Source organism: Tachyglossus aculeatus, chromosome X1 (assembly GCF_015852505.1).
Source record: "Tachyglossus aculeatus isolate mTacAcu1 chromosome X1, mTacAcu1.pri, whole genome shotgun sequence".
In the NCBI taxonomy this organism is placed as follows: Eukaryota; Metazoa; Chordata; class Mammalia; order Monotremata; family Tachyglossidae; genus Tachyglossus; species Tachyglossus aculeatus.
The window spans coordinates 4,598,879-4,618,628 of NC_052101.1; the positions used below are offsets into that span (position 1 = coordinate 4,598,879).

Here is a 19,750-nt window from a genome sequence, read left to right on the forward strand (position 1 = left end):
ACTGTGAGCCCGCTGTTGGATAGGGACCATCTCTAGATGTTGCCAAATTGTACTTCCCAAGCGCTTAGTACAGTGCTCTGCACACAGTAAGCGCTCAATAAATTCGATTGAATGATTGAATGAATCTTTGTGGGCAGGGAACGTGTCTTCCAACTCTGCTATATTGTACACTCGGAAGTGCTTAGTACAGTGCTTAGCACACAATAAGCGCTCAATAAATTCGATTGAATGATTGAATGAATCTTCATGGGCAGGGAACGTGTCTACCAACTCTGCTATATTGTACACTCGGAAGTGCTTAGTACAGTGCTTAGCACACAATAAGCGCTCAATAAATTCGATTGAATGATTGAACGAATCTTTGTGAGCAGGGAACTTGGAAGTGCTTAGTACAGTGCTTTGCACACAATAAGCACTCAATAAATACTATCGATTGATTGATCATCAATCGTATTTATACTTTGATTTGATTTGATTTGATTGATACTAAGGTGCAGGGCTGAGGTTCCAGGGGATTAATACCATTCATTCATTTTTCATTCAATCGTATTTATTGAGCGCTTACTGTGTGCAGAGCACTGTACTAAGCGCTTGGGAAGTCCAAGTTGGCAACATCTAGAGACGGTCCCTACCCAACGACGGGCTCACAGTCTAGAAGGGGGAGACAGAGAACAAAACAGAACATGTGGTCAGGTGTCAAGTCATCAGAATAAATAGAGGTAAATCTAGATAATAATAATAATAATAATAATAATAATAATAGCATTTATTAAGCACTTACTGTGTGCAAAGCACTGTCCTAAGCTCTGGGGAGGTTACAAGGTGATCAGGTTGTCCCACGGGGGGCTCACAGTCTTCATCCCCATTTTCCAGATGAGGGAACTGAGGCCCAGAGAAGTGAAGTGACTTGCCCAAAGTCACCCAACCGACAGTTGGCGGAGGTGGGATTTGAACCCCTGACCTTGGACTCCAAAGCCCGGGCTCTTTCCACTAAGCCACGCTGCTGCTAGATGCACATCATTGACAAATAGAATAGTAAATATGTACAAGTAAAATACCACAGTACAAGCAATCGACCAATCATATGTATTGAGTGCTTACAGCACAGAGCACTGTACTATCAATCAATCAATCAATCAATCGTATTTATAGAGTGCTTACTGTGTGCAGAGCACTGTACTAAGCGCTTGGGAAGTACAAGTTGGCAACATATAGAGACAGTCCCTACCCAACAGTGGGCTCACAGTCTAGAAGGGGGATACAGAGAACAAAACCAAACATATTAATAAAATAAAATAAATAGAATAGATATGTACAAGTAAAATAAGTAAATAGAGTAACAAATATGTACAAACATATATACAAATATACAGGTGCTGTGGGGAAGGGAAGGAGGTAAGACGGGAGGATGGAGGGGAGCGAGGGGGAGAGGAAGGAGGGGGCTCAGTCTGGGAAGGCCTCCTGGAGGAGGTGAGCTCTCGTAGGTGTACTAAGCATTTAGGAGAGTACATTGTAACAGAGTTGGTAAACATCACCATCATCATCATCAATCGTATTTATTGAGTGCTTACTGTGTGCAGAGCACTGTACTAAGCGCTTGGGAAGTACAAGTTGGCAACATCTAGAGACAGTCCCTACCCAACAGCGGGCTCACAGTCTAAAAGGGGGAGACAGAGAACAAAACCAAACATACTAACAAAATAAAATAAATAGAACAGATATGTACAAGTAAAATAGAGTAATAAATATGTACAAACATATATACATGTCTCTGTATGTTGCCAACTTGGACTTCCCAAGCGCTTAGTACAGTGCTCTGCACACAGTAAGCGCTCAATAAATACGATTGAATGAATGAACGAATGTTTCCTGCCCAAAAGGAGCTTACAGTCTAGAGTAACCAATTTATGCACATTCAATGTAGTCCAGCGGGAGGGTGTTATTTTTACAACCTTGAATTTTTCATTTTATGTGGCCTGAAATGGGCTTGAAAGGGATTATTAGTAAGGTACTCAGTAAACGTAATAGTCAGGCGTTCATAGCAACAGCAACCGAAGTGGACAGGAAAGTAAAAATGACTGAATTAACTACAAGGCGTGTGTTTCGATTGTAAGCTTATTGCGGACGGGGCATGTGCCTGCCAACTCTGTTAATAATAATAACGATGGTATTTGTTAAGCGCTTACTATGTGCAAAGCTCTGTTCTAAGCGCTGGGGAGGTTGCAAGGTGATCAGGTTGTCCCACGGGGGGCTCACAGTCTTCATCCCCATTTTACAGATGAGGTAACTGAGGCCCAGAGAAGTGAAGTGACTTGCCCAAAGTCACCCAGCTGACAATTGGCGGAGCCGGGATTTGAACCCATGACCTCTGACTCCAAAGCCCGGGCTCTTTCCACTGAGCCACGCTGCTTCTCTATTAATAATAAGAATAATAATTATGGTACTTGCTAAGCACTTACTATGTGCCAAGCACTGTTCTAACAATAATGACAGCATTTATTAAGCGCTTACTATATTTAAAGCACTGTTCTAATAATAACAATAGCATTTATTAAGCGCTTACTATGTGCCAAGCACTATTCTAAGCGCTGGGGAGGTTACGAGGTGATCGGGTTGTCCCACGGGGGGCTCACAGTCTTCATCCCCATTTTACAGACGTGGTAACTGAGGCCCAGAGAAGTGAAGTGACTTGCCCAAAGTCACACAGCTGACAATTGGGGGAGCGGGGATTTGAACCCATGACTTCTGACGCCAAAGCACCGGGGGAAATCCAAGGTTGGACAGTCCGTGTCCTACGTGGGGCTCACACTCTTAACCTGTATACATGTATATATGTTTTGTACGTATTTATTACTCTATTTATTTCACTTGTACATATCTATTCTATTTATTTTATTTTATTAATGTTTTGTTTTGTTCTGTCTCCCCCTTCTAGACTGTGAGCCCACTGTTGGGTAGGGACCGTCTCTAGATGTTGCCAACTTATACTTCCCAAGGGTTTAGTACAGTGCTCTGCACACAGTAAGCGCTCAATAAATACCATTGATGAATCCCCATTTTACAGAAGAGGTAACTGAGGCCCAGAAGTGAAGTGACTTAGCCAAGGTCCCACAGCAGGCCGGTGGCAGAGCGGGAATTAGCACAGCCCTAGGAACCCAAATCCCATTTTCATCTCCTTCTGGCCCACTCCCTCCATCCCCGAGCAGCGTGGCTCAGTGGAAAGAGCCCGGGCTTTGGAGTCGGAGGTCATGGGTTCAAATCCCAGCTCCGCCACTTGTCAGCTGGGTGACTTTGGGCAAGTCACTTCACTTCTCTGGGCCTCAGTTCCCTTCATTCATTCCTCCGTTCGTATTTATTGAGCGCTTACTGTGTGAGGAGCGCTGTACTGAGCGCTTGGGAAGTACAAGTTGGCAACATATAGAGACGGTCCCTTCCCAACAGTGGGCTCACAGTCTAGAAGGGGGATTAAAGACCGTGAGCCCCCCGTGGGACAACCTGATCACCTTGTAACCTCCCCAGCGATTAGAACAGTGCTTTGCACATAGTTAAGCGCTTAATAAATGCCATTATTATTATTATTATTATTATTCCTCAGGGCCACCTGGCTGTAGGACGCCGTTCCGCAGAACTTGGGCATTCCTTCCAGCGGGCTCTTCTTCCTCAACCTCCACAAACGGCTGCCCACCATTCCTCTCCTCACCACTGCCATTAAACCAATCATTCATTCATTCAATCGTATTTATTGAGCGCTTACTGTGTGCACAGCACTGTACTAAGCGCTTGGGAAGTCCAAGTTGGCAACATATAGAGACGGTCCCTACCCAACAGCGGGCTCACAGTCTAGAATATAATGATGATGGCATTTATTAAGCGCTTACTATGTGCAAAGCACTGTTCTAAGCGCTGGGGAGGTTACAAGGTGATCAGGTTGTCCCACGTGGGGCTCACATTCTTCATCCCCATTTGACAGATAAGGGAACTGAGGCTCCGAGAAGTTAAGTGACTTGCCCAAGGTCACACAGCAGACATGTGGTGGAGCTGGGATTCATACCCATGACCTCTGACTCCAAAGCCCGAGCTCTTTCCACTGAGCCACACTGCTTCCCTCAAAAAATAACGGTCTTAATCCCCATTTTACAGATGAGGGAACTGAGGCCCAGAGAAGTGAAGTGACTTGCCCAAAGTCACACAGCTGACAATTGGAGGAGCTGGGATTTGAACCCATGACTTCTGACTCCAAAGCCCGGGCTCTTTCCACTGAGCCACACTGCTTCTCTAATGTGGAAAATGGAATACGGAAAGTGGGGATTAAGTCTGTGAGCCCCACGTGGGACAACTTGCCAAGCTAGCTCTCTTCCTCCCTTCAAGGTCCTACTGAGAGCTCACCTCCTCCAGGAGGCCTTCCCACACTGAGCCCCTTCCTTCCTCTCTCCCTCGTCCCCCTCCCCATCCCCCCCCATCTTACCTCCTTCCCTTCCCCACAACACCTGTATATGTGTATATATGTTTGTACATATTTATTACTCTATTTATTTATTTTACTTGTTTGTTCCGTCTCCCCCTGTTCTGTTGGGTAGGGACCGTCTCTATATGTTGCCAACTGGTACTTCCCAAGCGCTTAATACAGTGCTCTGCACACAGTAAGCGCTCAATACAATTGATTGATTACCTTGTATCTACCGCAGCGCTTAGAACGGTGCTTTGCACATAGTAAGCGCTTAATAAATGCCATCATTATTATTATCCCCATTTTACAGATGAAGGAACTGAGGCCCAGAGAAGTGAAGTGACTTGCCCAAAGTCACACAGCTGGCAATTGGCGGAGGCAGGATTCGAACCCATGACCTGACTCCAAAGCCCGGGCTCTTTCCACTGAGCCACTCTGCTTCTCAGCCACCAGCCACCCCATCTCCCTCTTTACCCCCTAGGCCCCAGCTCTTCTAACCTATTCACTCCCTCCTCCTCACAGGCTCTCCTCCCCTTCCCTTCCCGTTCTTCCTTCACCTGTGACGGATGGCTACTCTCCCCCATTCAATCGTTATTTATTGAGCACTTCCTGTGTGCGGAGCACTGGACTAATTCATTCATTCATACATTCCGTCGTATGTATCGAGCGCTTACTGTGTGCAGAGCACTGGACTAAGCCCTTGGGAAGTACAAGTCGGCAACGTATAGAGACGGTCCCTACCCAACAGCGGGCTCACAGTCTAGAATATAATGATGATGGCATTTATTAAGCGCTTACTATGTGCAAAGCACTGTTCTAAGCACTGGGGAGCTTGCAAGGTGATCAGGTTGTCCCACGGGGGACTCAGTCTTCATCCCCATTTTACAGACGAGGGAACTGAGGCCCAGAGAAGTGACTTGTCCTTACCCAACAACGGGTAGGGACAACAATTCATCTCTCGTCTCCTCCTCCCTCGCTTGACCGTAGCCGTCCGGGCGCTTTGGAGGATTCCCACCGCCCCGTGGCGATTACATCCGTTTTCAGCGCTTGGGACGTAGTGAGCGCTTAATAAATACCATCGTTATTATCTCGTACTTCTACAGGTACATTATTCCAGGGTCCGTCCCTCCCGTGCTAGATCGTGAAGCTCCTCGAAGGCCGGGAAGACGTGTCCTAATTCCATACGCTCCCCAACAGTGCTCCGCCCAAAGGAGGCACTCGACCAAGTGCCGCTGATTTACACGCTCCTCGAAAGCAAAGACGAAAGATATGAACAATAGACTTTTTATTTAGTCATTGTGGCCTTTACAGCTGGAACTCCGGGAACTCGAAATTCACATCTTTGCCGGTGAGCTTCTTGTACACTCCAGAAAACGTTTCCACCTGCAAGAGAAGGGGAATTTCAGCGACGGGTTTTCGGGACACCCTTCGGGTCCATCCCCGACACGTGGAGCTCTCGGGAAGATCAATCCATCAATCAATCGTATTTATTGAGCGCTTACTGTGTGCAGGGCACTGGACTAAGCGCTTGGGAAGTCCAAGTTGGCAACATCTAGAGACGGTCCCTACCCGACGGCGGGCTCACAGTCTAGAAGGGGGGGACGGAGAAGAAAACCAAACAAACCGACCGACCTGGAGCCCGCCGCTCACCTTGTGTTCTACGTTGTTCTGTTGTGCTTTGTCCAAGTGAACCTTGATGAGCCTGCTGCCGTCCAGCTTCACCCGGATCCTCTTTCCCACGATTTCGCTCGGGAATACCAGGTCTTCCAGGATGGCGTCGTGCACGGCGGTCAGCGTACGGCTGCAAGGAGAAGGTTGCGGGTCGTTGACGCGGCCCCCCGAAGCCCGACCGCCGCGGGAGGCGTGAACCGGGGGAATTTCCTTCCGCCGGATCCCAACCGCTCGGTACGCGCCCGCGGGAAGCGCTCAATAAATACCCACCGATGGTTCTCTTATCGCGGACGGTCCCGCTCGAGGGAGGTTTAGGCGGAGCACCGCGGGCCGGCCACCTCACCGCAGGCCACCGCAAACCTGGGTGTGCTAACCCTCTAAACCGCCCGATTTTATTCCGGAGAGGCGTCCAAGTGGTCTACGCACCAAATGGAATTACCCGTTCCCTCCCGATTCCCTTGCAATGCTTCACAGGGAGATTCTTGGCGGCCTTCCCCTCTCGTGGTGCTGGCTTTTTAGGAAAATGTTATTTATGGCCTTTGAAATCTAATTTTTTTTAACGCACTTGATAATGAAAAAGTCCCCCCGCCCCCGGGTGTTTTATAGGTTTTATTGTGCCAGGGAGAATTTTAGTACCTATATAAAGTTTCCTCGGAATATTTAAGCACCTCACACCCTATTAACTTGATTAGAAACCCAAACCCACTTGACATTTCAAATATGAGAAGTCCAGATGATGAAATTTAACCGACAGAAGCCACTCGCCACCCCGATGAACGCGCGAGTTGGGAAGCCGGGTGACGTGGCTCCCGTGGGGTGGTGGTGGGTGAGGATTGATGGGTTTCCTCCGGGCTCCGCAGAGAAAAGGAAAATGACGGGCCGACTCCTCCCCGGCCCAAATAAGAAGAGGGAGGGCAGGACTTGCGGGGCGGCCTGGCGACTAATTAGAAACGGCGGGACCAGAACGAGGTGCTGCCACGGGAAAGCCCACGATGGAGAAACCCTGGCCTCACGGCCGACACTTCAACCAACTTGGAAACGGATTTGGACCCATCCGTTTCTCTCATTCCGTTGGCCACCGGAACGATTCCCGCCACCCGCCACGTAATAATAATGACGGTATTTGTTAAGCGCCTACTATGCGTCTAGCACCCTTCTAAGCGCTGAAGGGGGGACGAGGTCATCGGGTTGTCCCACGTGGGGCTCAATCAATCAATCAAAAGTATTTATTGAGCTCTTACGGTGTGCAGAGCACTGTACTAAGCGCTTGGGAAGTCCAAGTCGGCCCCTACCCAACAGTGGGCTCACAGTCTAGAAGGGGGAGACAGAGAACAAAACCAAACATATTAACAAAATTAAATAAATAGAATAGATAGGTACAAGTAAAATAGAGTATATATGTACAAACATATATACAGGTGCTGTGGGGAAGGGAAGGAGGTAAGATGGTGGCTCAGTCTTTAATCCCCATTTTCCAGATGAGGGAACTGAGGCCCACCCGGCACCACGGTGACTTATTCTAGGTGGAGCCAGCGGCCGCCGTGCCAGCTCAGTCGGAGATATTTGCGCCCAAGGCCGCGATCCTTGGGCACCGAATGACTTTCACCAGCTGGGAATGGCATAAGCAGCGTGGCTCAGTGGAAAGAGCCCAGGCTTGGGAGCCAGAGGTCACGGGTTCGAATCCCGGCTCCGCCACTTGTCAGCTGTGTGACTTTAGGCAAGTCACTTCTCTGAGCCTCAGTTCCCTCATCTGTAAAATGGGGATTAAGGCTGTGAGTCCCACGTGGGACAACCTGATCACCTTGGATCCCCCCCAGCGCTTAGAACAGTGCTTCGCACACAGTAAGTGCTTAACAAATGCCATCATTATTATTATTATAAGAGAAGCAGCGTGGCTCAGTGTAAAGAGCCCGGGCTTCGGAGTCAGAGGTCACGGGTTCAAATCCCAGCTCTGCCAACTGTATGACTCTGGGCAAGTCACTTAACTTCTCTGGGCCTCAGTTCCCTCATCTGTCAAATGGGGATGAAGACTGGGAGCCCCACGTGGGACACCCTGATTACCTTGTATCATCATCATCATCATCAATCGTATTTATTGAGCGCTTACTATGTGCAGAGCACTGTACTAAGCGCTTGAGAAGTACAAATTGGCAACATATAGAGACAGTCCCTACCCAACAGTGGGCTCACAGTCTATCTACCCCAGCGCTTAAGAACAGTGCTTTGCACATAGTAAGCGCTTAATACCAACACTATTATTATTACTACAATCTGATCACCTTGTAACCTCCCCAGCGCTTAAAACAGTGCTTTGCACATAGTAAGCGTTAACAAATGCCATCACCAGGTGCCCAGGTGACTGATGCTCCGGCCAGCTGGGGGTGGCATCACCCAAGGCAAGCACACGTAACCGTCTCCATAACACGAAGCCCAGACATCGCGCTGAAGGCTCAAGTCCGAACGACGGGGCCCATGGACCGGCGTCACCCGCGCCGTTCCCGTCCACCGCCTTAACCCAAGGCGGCGGCTCCTAAGGAGTCTCTTCGGTCACCCATCCCATCCCATCCCATCCCCATTAAACCACCCTGGAAAAACACCCACTGCAGCCCTCATGACCCACTGTGGGAATCAGGCCCCTCGATTATTCCCGTGAAAACGCTCCGAAGATTCTCCATCACCAATAGGCTTTCGGTGCGGAAAACTAAACGAGTCTGGGGAAATATAATCTCCGGGTGTACTTCCCCCAAAAGATCCCGGGCTTTGGAGTCAGAGGTCACGGGTTCAAATCCCGGCTCTGCCAACTGTCAGCTGTGTGACTTTGGGCAAGTCACTTCACTGGGCCTCAGTGACCCCATCTGTAAAACGGGGATGCAGACTGTGAGCCCCGGGGGAGAACCTGATCAGCTTGTGACCTCCCCAGGGCATAGAACAGTGCTTTGCACGTAGTAAGGCCCTTATAAATGCCATTGTTGGGTAGGGACCGTCTCTATATGTTGCCAACTTGTACTTCCCAAGCGCTTAGTACAGTGCTCTGCACACAGTAAGAGCTCAATAAATACAATTGATTATTATTATTATTATTATCTCCCAAGCAACGCAGTACCCCAGAAACGAAGCGGAGAAATCCCCCACGGATCGCAGGAGGTCGTTCAACTCCAGGCTAGTGTGGCCCTGGAAGGACTGGGCCGCCACGGAGACACCAGTGGCATCCGGTGCTTACAACGGTGCTTGGCACATAGTAAGCGCTTAAAAAACACCATCCTCATTATTATGATTATTATTACGTGGTCCAGGGGGGCAGGAGAGCCCCGGTTGGGCCCCAGAGCCCCCGGTCGGGGAAGACAACGACAACTCCAGAAAGAAAACAGACACAGCTCCACCAAGTACTGCTGCGGCAATCATTCGTTCCTCCATTTAATCCTATTTATTGAGCGCTTACTGTGTACAGAGCACTGTGGAGCACATTCACAACGGAAACCACTTCCTTTCACCGTGGGACGATTTGGGCAGGAGACCACACAGCCAAAACACGGACTTTGTCTAAAAGTACTCCACGATCAGCTCGGGAAAGACGTGCCGATCGCCTCCAGCTTCCAAAATGACCCCGGCCACTCGTTTTCGTACGGTATTTGTTAAGCGCTTACTACCTGCCCGGCACTGTTCTAAGCGCTGGGGTAGATACAAGCTCAACGGGTTGGACAGTCCCTGTCCCACGTGGGATTCTCGGTCTCAATCCCCGTTTAACAGAGGAGTCAACTGAGGCACAGAAGTGGGGCGATCGTGTCGGTTGCTTGCCGCGTGCAGGACCGTACCAAGCACTTGGGAGAGAGCAATAGAGCAGACACATTTCCTGCCCACGACGAGCTTACACTCCAAAGTCGGTCTGACTAGACTGACGGGTCACGGCAGCAGACCAAAGCGTTTAGTACAGTGCCCGGCACACAGTAAGCGCTTAACAAATACCACAATTATGATTATAAAGCGGCGGAGCAGGGATTAGAACCCAGGTCCTCCCGAATCCCACGCCCGGGCTCTTTCCAGGAGGCCACACTGCTTCTCGGAGCGACTGCGCTTAACCCCCTTCCCACAGTAGGTCCCCCGGCGATCACCGAACAGGCACACGTACCTTCTCGGCCGTTTCTGCTTGTTCTTGGTCCGGCTTTTCCTGGTCGGTTTCGGCAGGATTCTCCTCTGTGAAGAGAGGGTCGCACCTCATCATCATCATCATCATCATTCGTATTTATTGAGCGCTTACTATGTGCAGAGCACTGTACTAAGCGCTTGGGAAGTACAAATTGGCAACATATAGAGACAGTCCTTACCCGACAGTGGGCTCACAGTCTAAAAGGGGGAGACAGAGAACAAAACCAAACATACTAACAAAATAAAATAAATAGAATAGATATGTACAAATAAAATAATACCTCGTTAGAAGTAGGGAAAAGATACCTGGTTCGGTACAGTCACGAGTCGGCGAGACCCAGACAGAGGCAAGTCCGGAGCGTTGGATAAATCCTCCGAATTGAGGGGAGGGGGACGCAGGGCCCGAGCACGGGGGGGAGAGTCCCCCGGAAGCCCGAGGCACGATGGGGTCACCGCGATCCCCCCCCGGCTACTTGCCTGAGCAATGAAGACCACGTGTTTGCCGCTGAATTTCTTCTCCAGCTCACGTACCAGCCGGACCTGGATCTTCTGGAAGGATTTCAGCTGAGGAACCGGAACGAAGATGATGATGGCTTTCCTGCCGCCACCGACTTCGATCTCCTGCCAGGGGGGAGAAGGGAAAGAGTCATCCGGCTCCACCGCGGCCGACCACCCAGGTAGCGCTAAGTCCCTCTCTGGTCCGCCGGCGTCTTTCGGCAGGCCCACCTCCTTCCCCGTCAAGCGCGTGCCAAAAGCCAACCGAACGAAGGGATGTCCAGCACCACGTTGCTCTGTACTGAAATCTCGCCACGCAAGACTACTTACATCCCGGCGACTTCCAACACGTCTATTTAATCTGAACCACTTTCAGGGTTTTAACAAACGGCCCACTTGTCAATTCTCAAAAAACACGACGGAACAACTCTGCAACGCGTCTAATCAGAACCACTTGAGGGTTTTAACAAACAGCCCACTTGTCAATTCTCAAAAGACAAGACGGAACAACTCTGCAACACGTCTATTTAATCTGAACCACTTTGAGGGTTTTAACAAACGGCTCACTTGCCAATTCGCAAAAGACAAGACAAACTCTGCTCGTCGGTTCCACGGAAGCCGGCCACGATTCTCCATTCATTCGTACTTGTTGAGCGCTTACTGGGCGCAGAGCACTGGACTAAGCGCTTGGAAAGTACAATGCAGCAATAGAGAGGGACAATCCGCGCCCACAATGGGCTCACAGTCTAGAAGGGGCTTCCCGATTCCCTGCTATTTTCCTGCGCAGTCAGGAATGGCCCTGTCCAGTTTACTTATGAGGCTGGGATGAAATGAAAACTCAGTGAGGAGCAAAGGCAATGAGGATTTGCCAATATGTTGCCAATCTGTACTTCCCAAGCGCTTAGTACAGTGCTCTGCACATAGTAAGCACTCAATAAATACGATTGATGATGATGATGAGGGGAACTTGGGAAGGGGGATTATCTGAAAGACCCGAGAACCAGTTTTGCTAGTATTTAAAAGCAAGACCCTTCTCAAAAGCTACAAAACCCACACTCTTAGGCACATTTTAAAACTTGCTTCATCACATATTGCCCCACACACAGTTCAGGAAAAGCCACTTCTATATGGTGTACTTCATCAGCAACAGCATTTTTGAGTTTTTGCTGTGTGCAACGCAACAGAGTTGGCAGGCACATTCCCCGTCCGCAATAAGCTTACAATCTAAACACACGCCACGTGGTTAATTCAGGCATTTTTACTTTTCAGTCCTCCGCTCGGGATACTGTTGCTATGGAACGCCTATTATGCTTACTGAATACCTTACTAATAATCCCCTTCAAGCCCACTTCACAGCATATCATCAATCGTATTTATTGAGCGCTTACTATGTGCAGAGCACTGTACTAAGCGCTTGTATAAGCATATATACATAAGCATATATAAGCTTATATACATAAGCATATATACTGAGGAGGAGCAGCGTGGCTCAGTGGAAAGAGCCTGGGCTTTGGAGTCAGAAGTCATGGGTTCAAATCCCGGCTCCGCCAAGTGTCGGCTGTGTGACTTTGGGCAAGTCACTTCTCTGGGCCTCAGTTCCCTCATCTGTAAAATGGGGATGAAGCCCCCCGTGGGACAACCTGATCACCCTGTATCCTCCCCAGAGCTTCGAACAGTGCTCTGCACATAGGAAGCGCTTAATAAATGCAGTTATTATTATTATACTGAAGCATTCAGGGTTGTGAAAATAACACCCTCCCACTGGAACACACCGAAAGTGCAGAAATGTGTTTACCTTAGCTGCTGTGATGTTCAGCTCTCTTAATTGAGCCTTTAAGTCAGAGTTCATCTCCAACTCCAAGAGGGCCTGCAGAAAGGGGATGGAGAAATCAAATGCCTTCCAAACGATGCCGGGGGGAGAAAGGAACAGTAGGGAATCGGGGGAGGCCATCCCTCCTAAGTCTGCAGGAGAGGCAGCGGGGAGGGATGGACAGAGCGCTAGGCCGAGCACGTATGGGCATCTAAACACGGGATGGAGAGAACCAGAAAGCCCCCCGACCACCCCCCAGGCCCCAAATCAATTCATTCATCGAGATTTGGTGAGCGTTCATCATCATCAATCGTATTTATTGAGCGCTTACTGTGTGCAGAGCACTGTACTAAGTGCTTGGGAAGTACAAGTTGGCAACGTATAGAGACAGTCCCTACCCAACAGTGGGCTCACAGTCTAAAAGAGATGGGAAAGGAGGAGGGAAGTTGGAGGAAAGGAGGAGGGAAGGAGGAAGAAAGGAGAAGGGAAGGAGATGGGAAAGGAGGAGGGAAGGAGATGGGGAAGGAGGAGGAAAGGAGAAGGGAAAGGAGGAGGAAAGGAGAAGGGAAAGGAGGAAGAAAGGAGATGAGGAGGGAAGGAGATGGGAAAGGAGGGAGGAAGGAAGGATAAAGTAAAGTGAGCAGGAGTCCGGAGCAGCCCGCTCACTGTGTGCAACTCCCCCTTCTAGACTGTGAGCCCACTGTTGGGTAGGGACTGTCGCTATATGTTGCCAACTTGTACTTCCCAAGCGCTTAGTCCAGTGCTCTGCACACAGTAAGCGCTCAATAAATACGGCTGAATGAATGAATGAATGAAATGTACTAAGCACTTGGGGGAGCGGGGGGTGCAAGAGAAGCAGCATGGTTTAGTGGATAGGGCACGGACCTGGGACTCTTTCCACTGAGCCACGCTGCTTCTCTATGAAGCCTGTGAGCTTGGGAGTCAGAGGTCATGGGTTCTAATCCCGACTCCGCCCCTTGTCAGCTGCGACTTGGGGCAAGTCGTTTCACTTCTCTGGGCCTCAGTTACCTCACCTGAAATCAATCAATCAATCAGTCATAGTTACTGAGTGCTTACTGTGTGCAGAGCACTGGACTAAGCGCTTGGGAAGTACAAGTTACTTCCCAAGATGAAAAATGGGGATGAAGACTGTGAGATGAGGGACAATCTGATGACCTTGTAACCCCCCGGCGCTTAGAACAGTGCTTCGCACACAGTAAGCGCTTAACAAATACCATCATGACTATTATTATTATTCATCCCCATTTTACAGATGTGGTCAGCGAGGCCCAGAGAAGTGACTTGCTGAAAGCCACACGGCTGGGATTAGAACCCACGACCTCCGACTCCCGAGCCCCGTGGCTTGCGGTGAGCGGCGTGTAGTACAGTGCTAAGCGCTTAATACAGTGCTCTGCACATAGTAAGCGCTCAATAAATACGACTGATTGATTGATTGATTGTGTGAAGGCTGGGCAGGAGGAGGTGAGAAGGGACCCGCTGGGCCGCCTCACCTGGGAGATGCCCGACTCGAACTCGTCCGGCTTCTCGCCATTGGGCTTCACGATCTTGGCGCTGGAGCTGAACATGGCAGGTTCTGCAAGGAAACGGACACGAGGAGCTTCAGGCGCAGCACAAGGTCCCGCGCACCCCGCCCGGACGCCCATTTTTTTTAAAAATGGTACTTATTGAGCGCTTACTTTGCACAAAGCACTGTTCTAAGCGCTGCGGAGGTTACATGCTGATCAGGTTGCCCCATGGGGGGCTCACAGTCTTCATTCATTCATTCAATCATATTTATTGGGCACTTACTGTGTGCAGAGCGCTTAGTACCGTGATCTGCACACAGTAAGCTCTCAATAAATACGACTGAATGAATGCAGAGCACTGTATTAAGCGCTTGGGAAGTACAAGATAGCAACATATAGCGACGGTCCCTACCCAACTCACGGTCACAGTCTAGAAGGGGGAGACAGAGAAGAAAACAAATTAACAAAATAAAATAGAATAAATATGTACACATAGAATAAATAAGTAAATAGAGTAATAAATACACACAAACATATATACATATATACAGGTGCTGTGGGGAGGGGAAGGAGGTAATGCCGGGGGGGTGGGGGATGGGGATCCCCATTTTACAGATGAGGCAACTGAGGCCCAGAGAAGTGACTTGCCCAAAGTCACACAGCTGACAATGGGCAGAGCTAGGATTTGAACCCATGACCTCTGACTCCAAAGCCCAGGCTCTTTCCACTGAGCCACGCTGCTTCTCTAGTTCATTCATTCCCACTTACTGAGCGCTTACTGTGTGCAGAGCGCTGGATAGAGACAATTCATTCATTCAATCGTATTTGTTGAGCACTGTGTGCAGAGCACTGGACTAAGCGCTTGGAAAGTACAAGTCGGCAACAGAGACAATTCATTCATTCATTCATACTTATTGAGAGTCTATTGTGTGCAGAGCACTGTAGTAAGCGCTTGGAAAGTACAATTCATCAACAGAGACCGTTCATTCATTCAATTGTGAATGAATCATGAGAAGCAGCGTGGCTCAGCGGAAAGAGCCCGGGCTTTGGAGTCAGAGGTCATGGGTTCAATTCCCGGCTCCGCCATTTGTCAGCTGTGTGACTTTGGGCAAGTCATTTCACTTCTCTGTGCCTCAGTTCCCTCATCTGTAAAACGGGGATTAAGACTGTGAGCCCCCCATAGGACAACCTGATCTTGTAACCTCTCCAGCGCTTAGAACAGTGCTTGGCACATAGTAAGTGCTTAATAAATGTCATCATTATTAGTAGTAGTAGTAAACAGGATTGAATGAATCTGTAAAATGGGGGTGAAGACGGAGAGCACCCTGTGGGACAACCTGATCACCTTGTATCCTCCCCAGCGCTTAGAGCAGTGCTTTGCAAACAGTAAGCGCTTAATATCATCATTACTATTATTATTAATAAACACGATTGAACGAGCCTGTAAATTGGGGGTGAAGACTGCGAGCCCCCTGTGGGACAACCTGATCACCTTGTATCCTCCCCAGAGCTTAGAACAGTGCTTAATAAATGCCATCATCATTATTATTATTACTACTAGTAAACACGATTGAATCTAAAATGGGGGTGAAGGCTGCGAGCCCCCTGTGGGACAACCTGATCACCTTGTAACCTCCCCAGCGCTTACAACAATAATAATAATAATAATAATGATGGTATTTGTTAAGTGCTTTGCACATAGTAAGCGCTTAACAAATGCCATCATTATTATTATTATTGAATGAATCAGCAAAATGGGGGTTCATTCATTCATTCAATCGCATTTATTGAGCGCTTACTGTGCGCAGAGCACTGTACTAAGCGCTTGGGAAGTACAAGTTGGCAACATATAGACGGTCCCTACCCAACAGTGGGCTCACAGTCTAGAAGAGGGAGATAGGATGAAGACTACGAGCCCCCTGTGGGACAACCTGATCACCTTGTATCCTCCCCAGCGCTTAGAACAGTGCTTGGCACCTAGCCTGTGAGCCCACTGTTGGGTAGGGACCGTCTATGTTGCCAACTTATACTTCCCAAGCGCTTAGTACAGTGCTCTGCACACAGTAAGCGCTCAATACGATTGAATGAATAGCAATTGCTTAATAAGTGACTTTCATTCATTCAATCGTATTTATCGAGCGCTTACTGTGTACAGAGCACCGTACTAAGCGCTTGGGAAGTACAAGTTGGCAACATCTAGAAACGGTCCCTACCCAACAGTGGGCTCACTGTCTAGAAAGGGGAGACAGACAACGGAAGAAAACATATTAACAAAATAAAATAAGTAGAATAAAAATGTACAAGTAAAATAGAGTAATAAAGCCGTACAAACATATATACACGTGCTGTGGGGAAAGGAAGGAGGTAAGGCGGGGGGGGCCCTTTGGCCAAGTCACTTCACTTCCCTGGGCCTCAGTGACCTTATCTGTAAAATGGGGATTAAGTCTGTGAGCCCCACGTGGGACAACTTGGTCACCTTGTATCTATCAATCATATTTATTGAGCGCTTACTGTGTGCAGAGCACAGCGGGCTCACAGTCTAGAAGGGGGAGACAGAGAACAAAACATACTGACAAAATAAAATAAAGAGAATAGATATGTACAAGTAAAATAGAGTAATAAAGACGTACAAACATATATAGACTGTGAGCCCACTGTTGGATAGGGACCATCTCTAGATGTTGCCAACTTGGACTTCCCAAGCGCTTAGTACAGTGCTCTGCACACAGTAATCGCTCAATAAATACGATTGATTGATATACATATACCCAGGTGCTGTGGGGCAGGGAAGGAGGTAATGCGGGGGGTCAGACTGAACCCCCTCCTTCCTCCTCCCCATCCCCCCCCCCGCCTTACCTCCTTTCCTTCCCCACAGCACCTGGATATATGCTTATATGTTGGGGCAAGTCACTTCACTTCCCTGGGCCTCAGTTCCCTCATCTGTAAAATGGGGATTAAGTCTGTGGGCCCCACGTGGGACAACCTGATTACCTTGTATGTATTCCAGCGCTTAGAACAGTGCTTTGCACATAGTATGCGCTTAATAAATGCCATCATTATTATTACTATTATTGTGGTAAGTGCCATTATTGTAATCCAGGTCCTCCTGAGGCCCTGGGCCGCAAAGGATGCCGGGAGAGAACCAAAGTGGGGCCGGCCTCCTCATCCTCCGCGTCCCGCCCGCATCGGGGGCCCCCGGGAGGGCGGATGCGGCGCCATCGAGGCCCCCAAACCGTCCCGGCGGGTGGGGGGGACCCCCGGCTGCAGGCTCCGCCGCCCCGGGCCCGGACCCCGGACCCCCAGCGCCAGGATGGCGGCGGATGGCGGCCCCGACGAAGGATCCCGTCCTACCTCGCTCGGAGCCGGCCTGGGAAGAAGGACTGCTCTCGCGAGACCGGCGCAAGTCTCGGGGCGGGCGGAAGGAGGAGGGGGGAGCCGGAAGTCAGGAAGATCGCGAGGCCGCGGGGGTCGGTGGTGCGCATGCGCCTTGGAAACACCGGCCCGGTGCATGCGTCTCGGGACGGCCGGGCCCGCCCTCGGCAGGCCGGCGCATGCGCCTTGGAACGACCGGCCCCACCCTCAGCGGGCCGGCGCATGCGCCGTTCTTTGAGGCGAGGCTGGCGGGAAAGAGGGCCTCCTCATTCATTCGTTCAATTCATTCAATTGTATTTATTGAGCGCAGAGCACTGTACTAAGCGCTTGGAAAGTACAATTGGTCAACATATAAAGACGGTCCCTACCCAACAGCGGGCTCACAGTCTAGAAGGGGGAGACAGACGTCAAAACAAGACATGTGGCCAGGTGTCAAGTCGTCAGAATAAATAGAAATAAAGCTATATTCGTCCATTCATTCAATCGTATTTATTGAGCGCTTACTGTGTGCACAGCACTGGACAAAGCGCTTGCAAAGTACAATTGAGCAACATATAAAGACGGTCCCTACCCAACAGCGGGCTCACAGTCTAGAAGGGGGAGATAGTCCACAAAACAAGACACGTGGCCAGGTGTCAAGTTGTCAGAATAAATAGAAATAAAGCTATATTCATCCGTTCATTCAATCGTATTTATTGAGCGCTTACTGTGTGCACAGCACTGGACTAAGCGCTTGGAAAGTACAATTGGACGACATAGAGAGACAGTCCCTACCCAACAACGGGCTCCCAGTCTAGAAGGGGGAGACAGATGACAAAACAAGACATGTGGCCAGGTGTCAAGTTATCAGAATAAATAGAAGTAAAGCTAGATGCACCTCATTAACAAAATACACAGAATAGTAAATAAGTAAATAGTAAATAAGTACAAGTAAAATAAATAAAGTAATAAATTTGTACAAATATATATACAGGTGCTGTGGGGAGGGGAAGGAGGTAGGGCCTGGGGGGGGGATGGGGAGGAGGAGAGGGAAAAGGGGGCTCATCATCATCATCATGGGACTTCTTAAGCGCTTACTACATGCCAAGCACTGTACTAAGCGCTGGGGTGGATACAAGCCAATCGGGTTGGACACAGCCCCTGCCTCACGGTCTCAATCCCCATTTTGCAGATGAGGGAACTGAGGCCCAGAAAAGTGAAGTGACTCGTCCAAGGTCACACAGCAGACGAGTGGCAGAGCCGGGATTATTCATTCATTTATTCAATCGTGTTTATTGAGCGCTTACCGTGTGCAGAACACTGTACTAAGCGCTTGGGAAAGGACAATAAAGCACCAGAGACAAGCCCTGCCCCCTACGGCCTCACAGCCTGGGGGTGGGGGAGACAGACATCAGTACAAATAACGGACATTAATATAAATAAGTAAAATGAAAAGATCGCGGGCCTGGGAGTCAGAGGTCATGGGTTCAAATCCCGGCTCCGCCAACTGTCAGCTGTGTGACTTTGGGCAAGTCACTTCACTTCTCTTTGTCTTTGTCCAGAAACGCTCTGGGCATGTTACTCCCCTCCTCAAAAATCTCCAGTGGCTCCCAATCAATCTGCGCATCAGGCAGAAACTCCTCACCCTGGGCTTCAAGGTTGTCCATCCCCTCGCCCCCTCCTACCTCACCTCCCTTCTGTCCTTCTCCAGCCCAGCCCGCACCCTCCGCTCCTCCGCCGCTAATCTCCTCACCATTAGGCCTCGTTCTCGCCTGTCCCGCCATCGACCCCCAGCCCACGTCCTCCCCCGGGCCTGGAATGCCCCCAATCCCTCTGCCCATCCGCCAACCTCTCTTCCTCCCTTCAAGGCCCTGCTGAGAGCTCACCTCCTCCAGGAGGCCTTCCCAGACTGAGCCCCTTCCTCTCCCCCTCGTCCCTCTCTCCATCCCCCCATCTTACCTGCTTCCCTTCCCCACAACACCTGTATATATGTATATATGTTTGTACATATTCATTACTCTATTTATTTATTTTACTTCTACATATCTATTCTATTTATTTTATTTTGTTAGTATGCTTGGTTTTGTTCTCTGTCTCCCCCTTTTAGACTGTGAGCCCACTGTTGGGTAGGGACTGTCTCTTTGTGTTGCCAATTTGTACTTCCCAAGCGCTTAGTACAGTGCTCTGCACATAGTAAGTGCTCAATAAATACGATTGATGATGATGATGATGATATTTATTCTATTTATTTTATTTTGTTAATATGTTTTCTTTTGTTCTCTGTCCTACTGAGAGCTCACCTCCTCC

The 19,750-nt window shown here is 49.3% G+C and overlaps 1 protein-coding gene across 1 annotated transcript; it reads right to left on the reverse strand.

Moving 5' to 3' along the window:
• Window positions 1–5,715: 5,715 nt before the first annotated feature.
• RPS7 (ribosomal protein S7) lies at window positions 5,716–17,465 on the reverse strand. The gene is made up of 7 exons (XM_038772131.1): window positions 17,444–17,465; window positions 14,078–14,160; window positions 12,552–12,623; window positions 10,739–10,882; window positions 10,245–10,309; window positions 6,098–6,248; window positions 5,716–5,830 (listed from the first exon to the last, which is right to left on the reverse strand). The coding sequence occupies exons 2-7, from the start codon at window positions 14,150–14,152 to the stop codon at window positions 5,753–5,755; spliced, it is 585 nt and encodes a 194-aa protein (XP_038628059.1). The 5' UTR covers window positions 14,153–14,160; window positions 17,444–17,465; the 3' UTR covers window positions 5,716–5,752.
• Between the last annotated feature and the right edge of the window lie 2,285 nt (window positions 17,466–19,750).

What these genes read in the sequence shown, in the direction of transcription:
- RPS7 (XM_038772131.1), bottom strand. Translation starts at nt 14,152, where the DNA reads ATGTTCAGCTCCAGCGCCAAGATCGTGAAGCCCAATGGCGAGAAGCCG. An exon ending in TCGAGTCGGGCATCTCCCAG is followed by an intron (nt 12,624 to 14,077) that starts GTGAGGCGGCCC and finishes CCCTTTCTGCAG; the next exon opens with GCCCTCTTGGAGTTGGAGAT. An exon ending in AGAACAACGTAGAACACAAG is followed by an intron (nt 5,831 to 6,097) that starts GTGAGCGGCGGG and finishes CTTCTCTTGCAG; the next exon opens with GTGGAAACGTTTTCTGGAGT.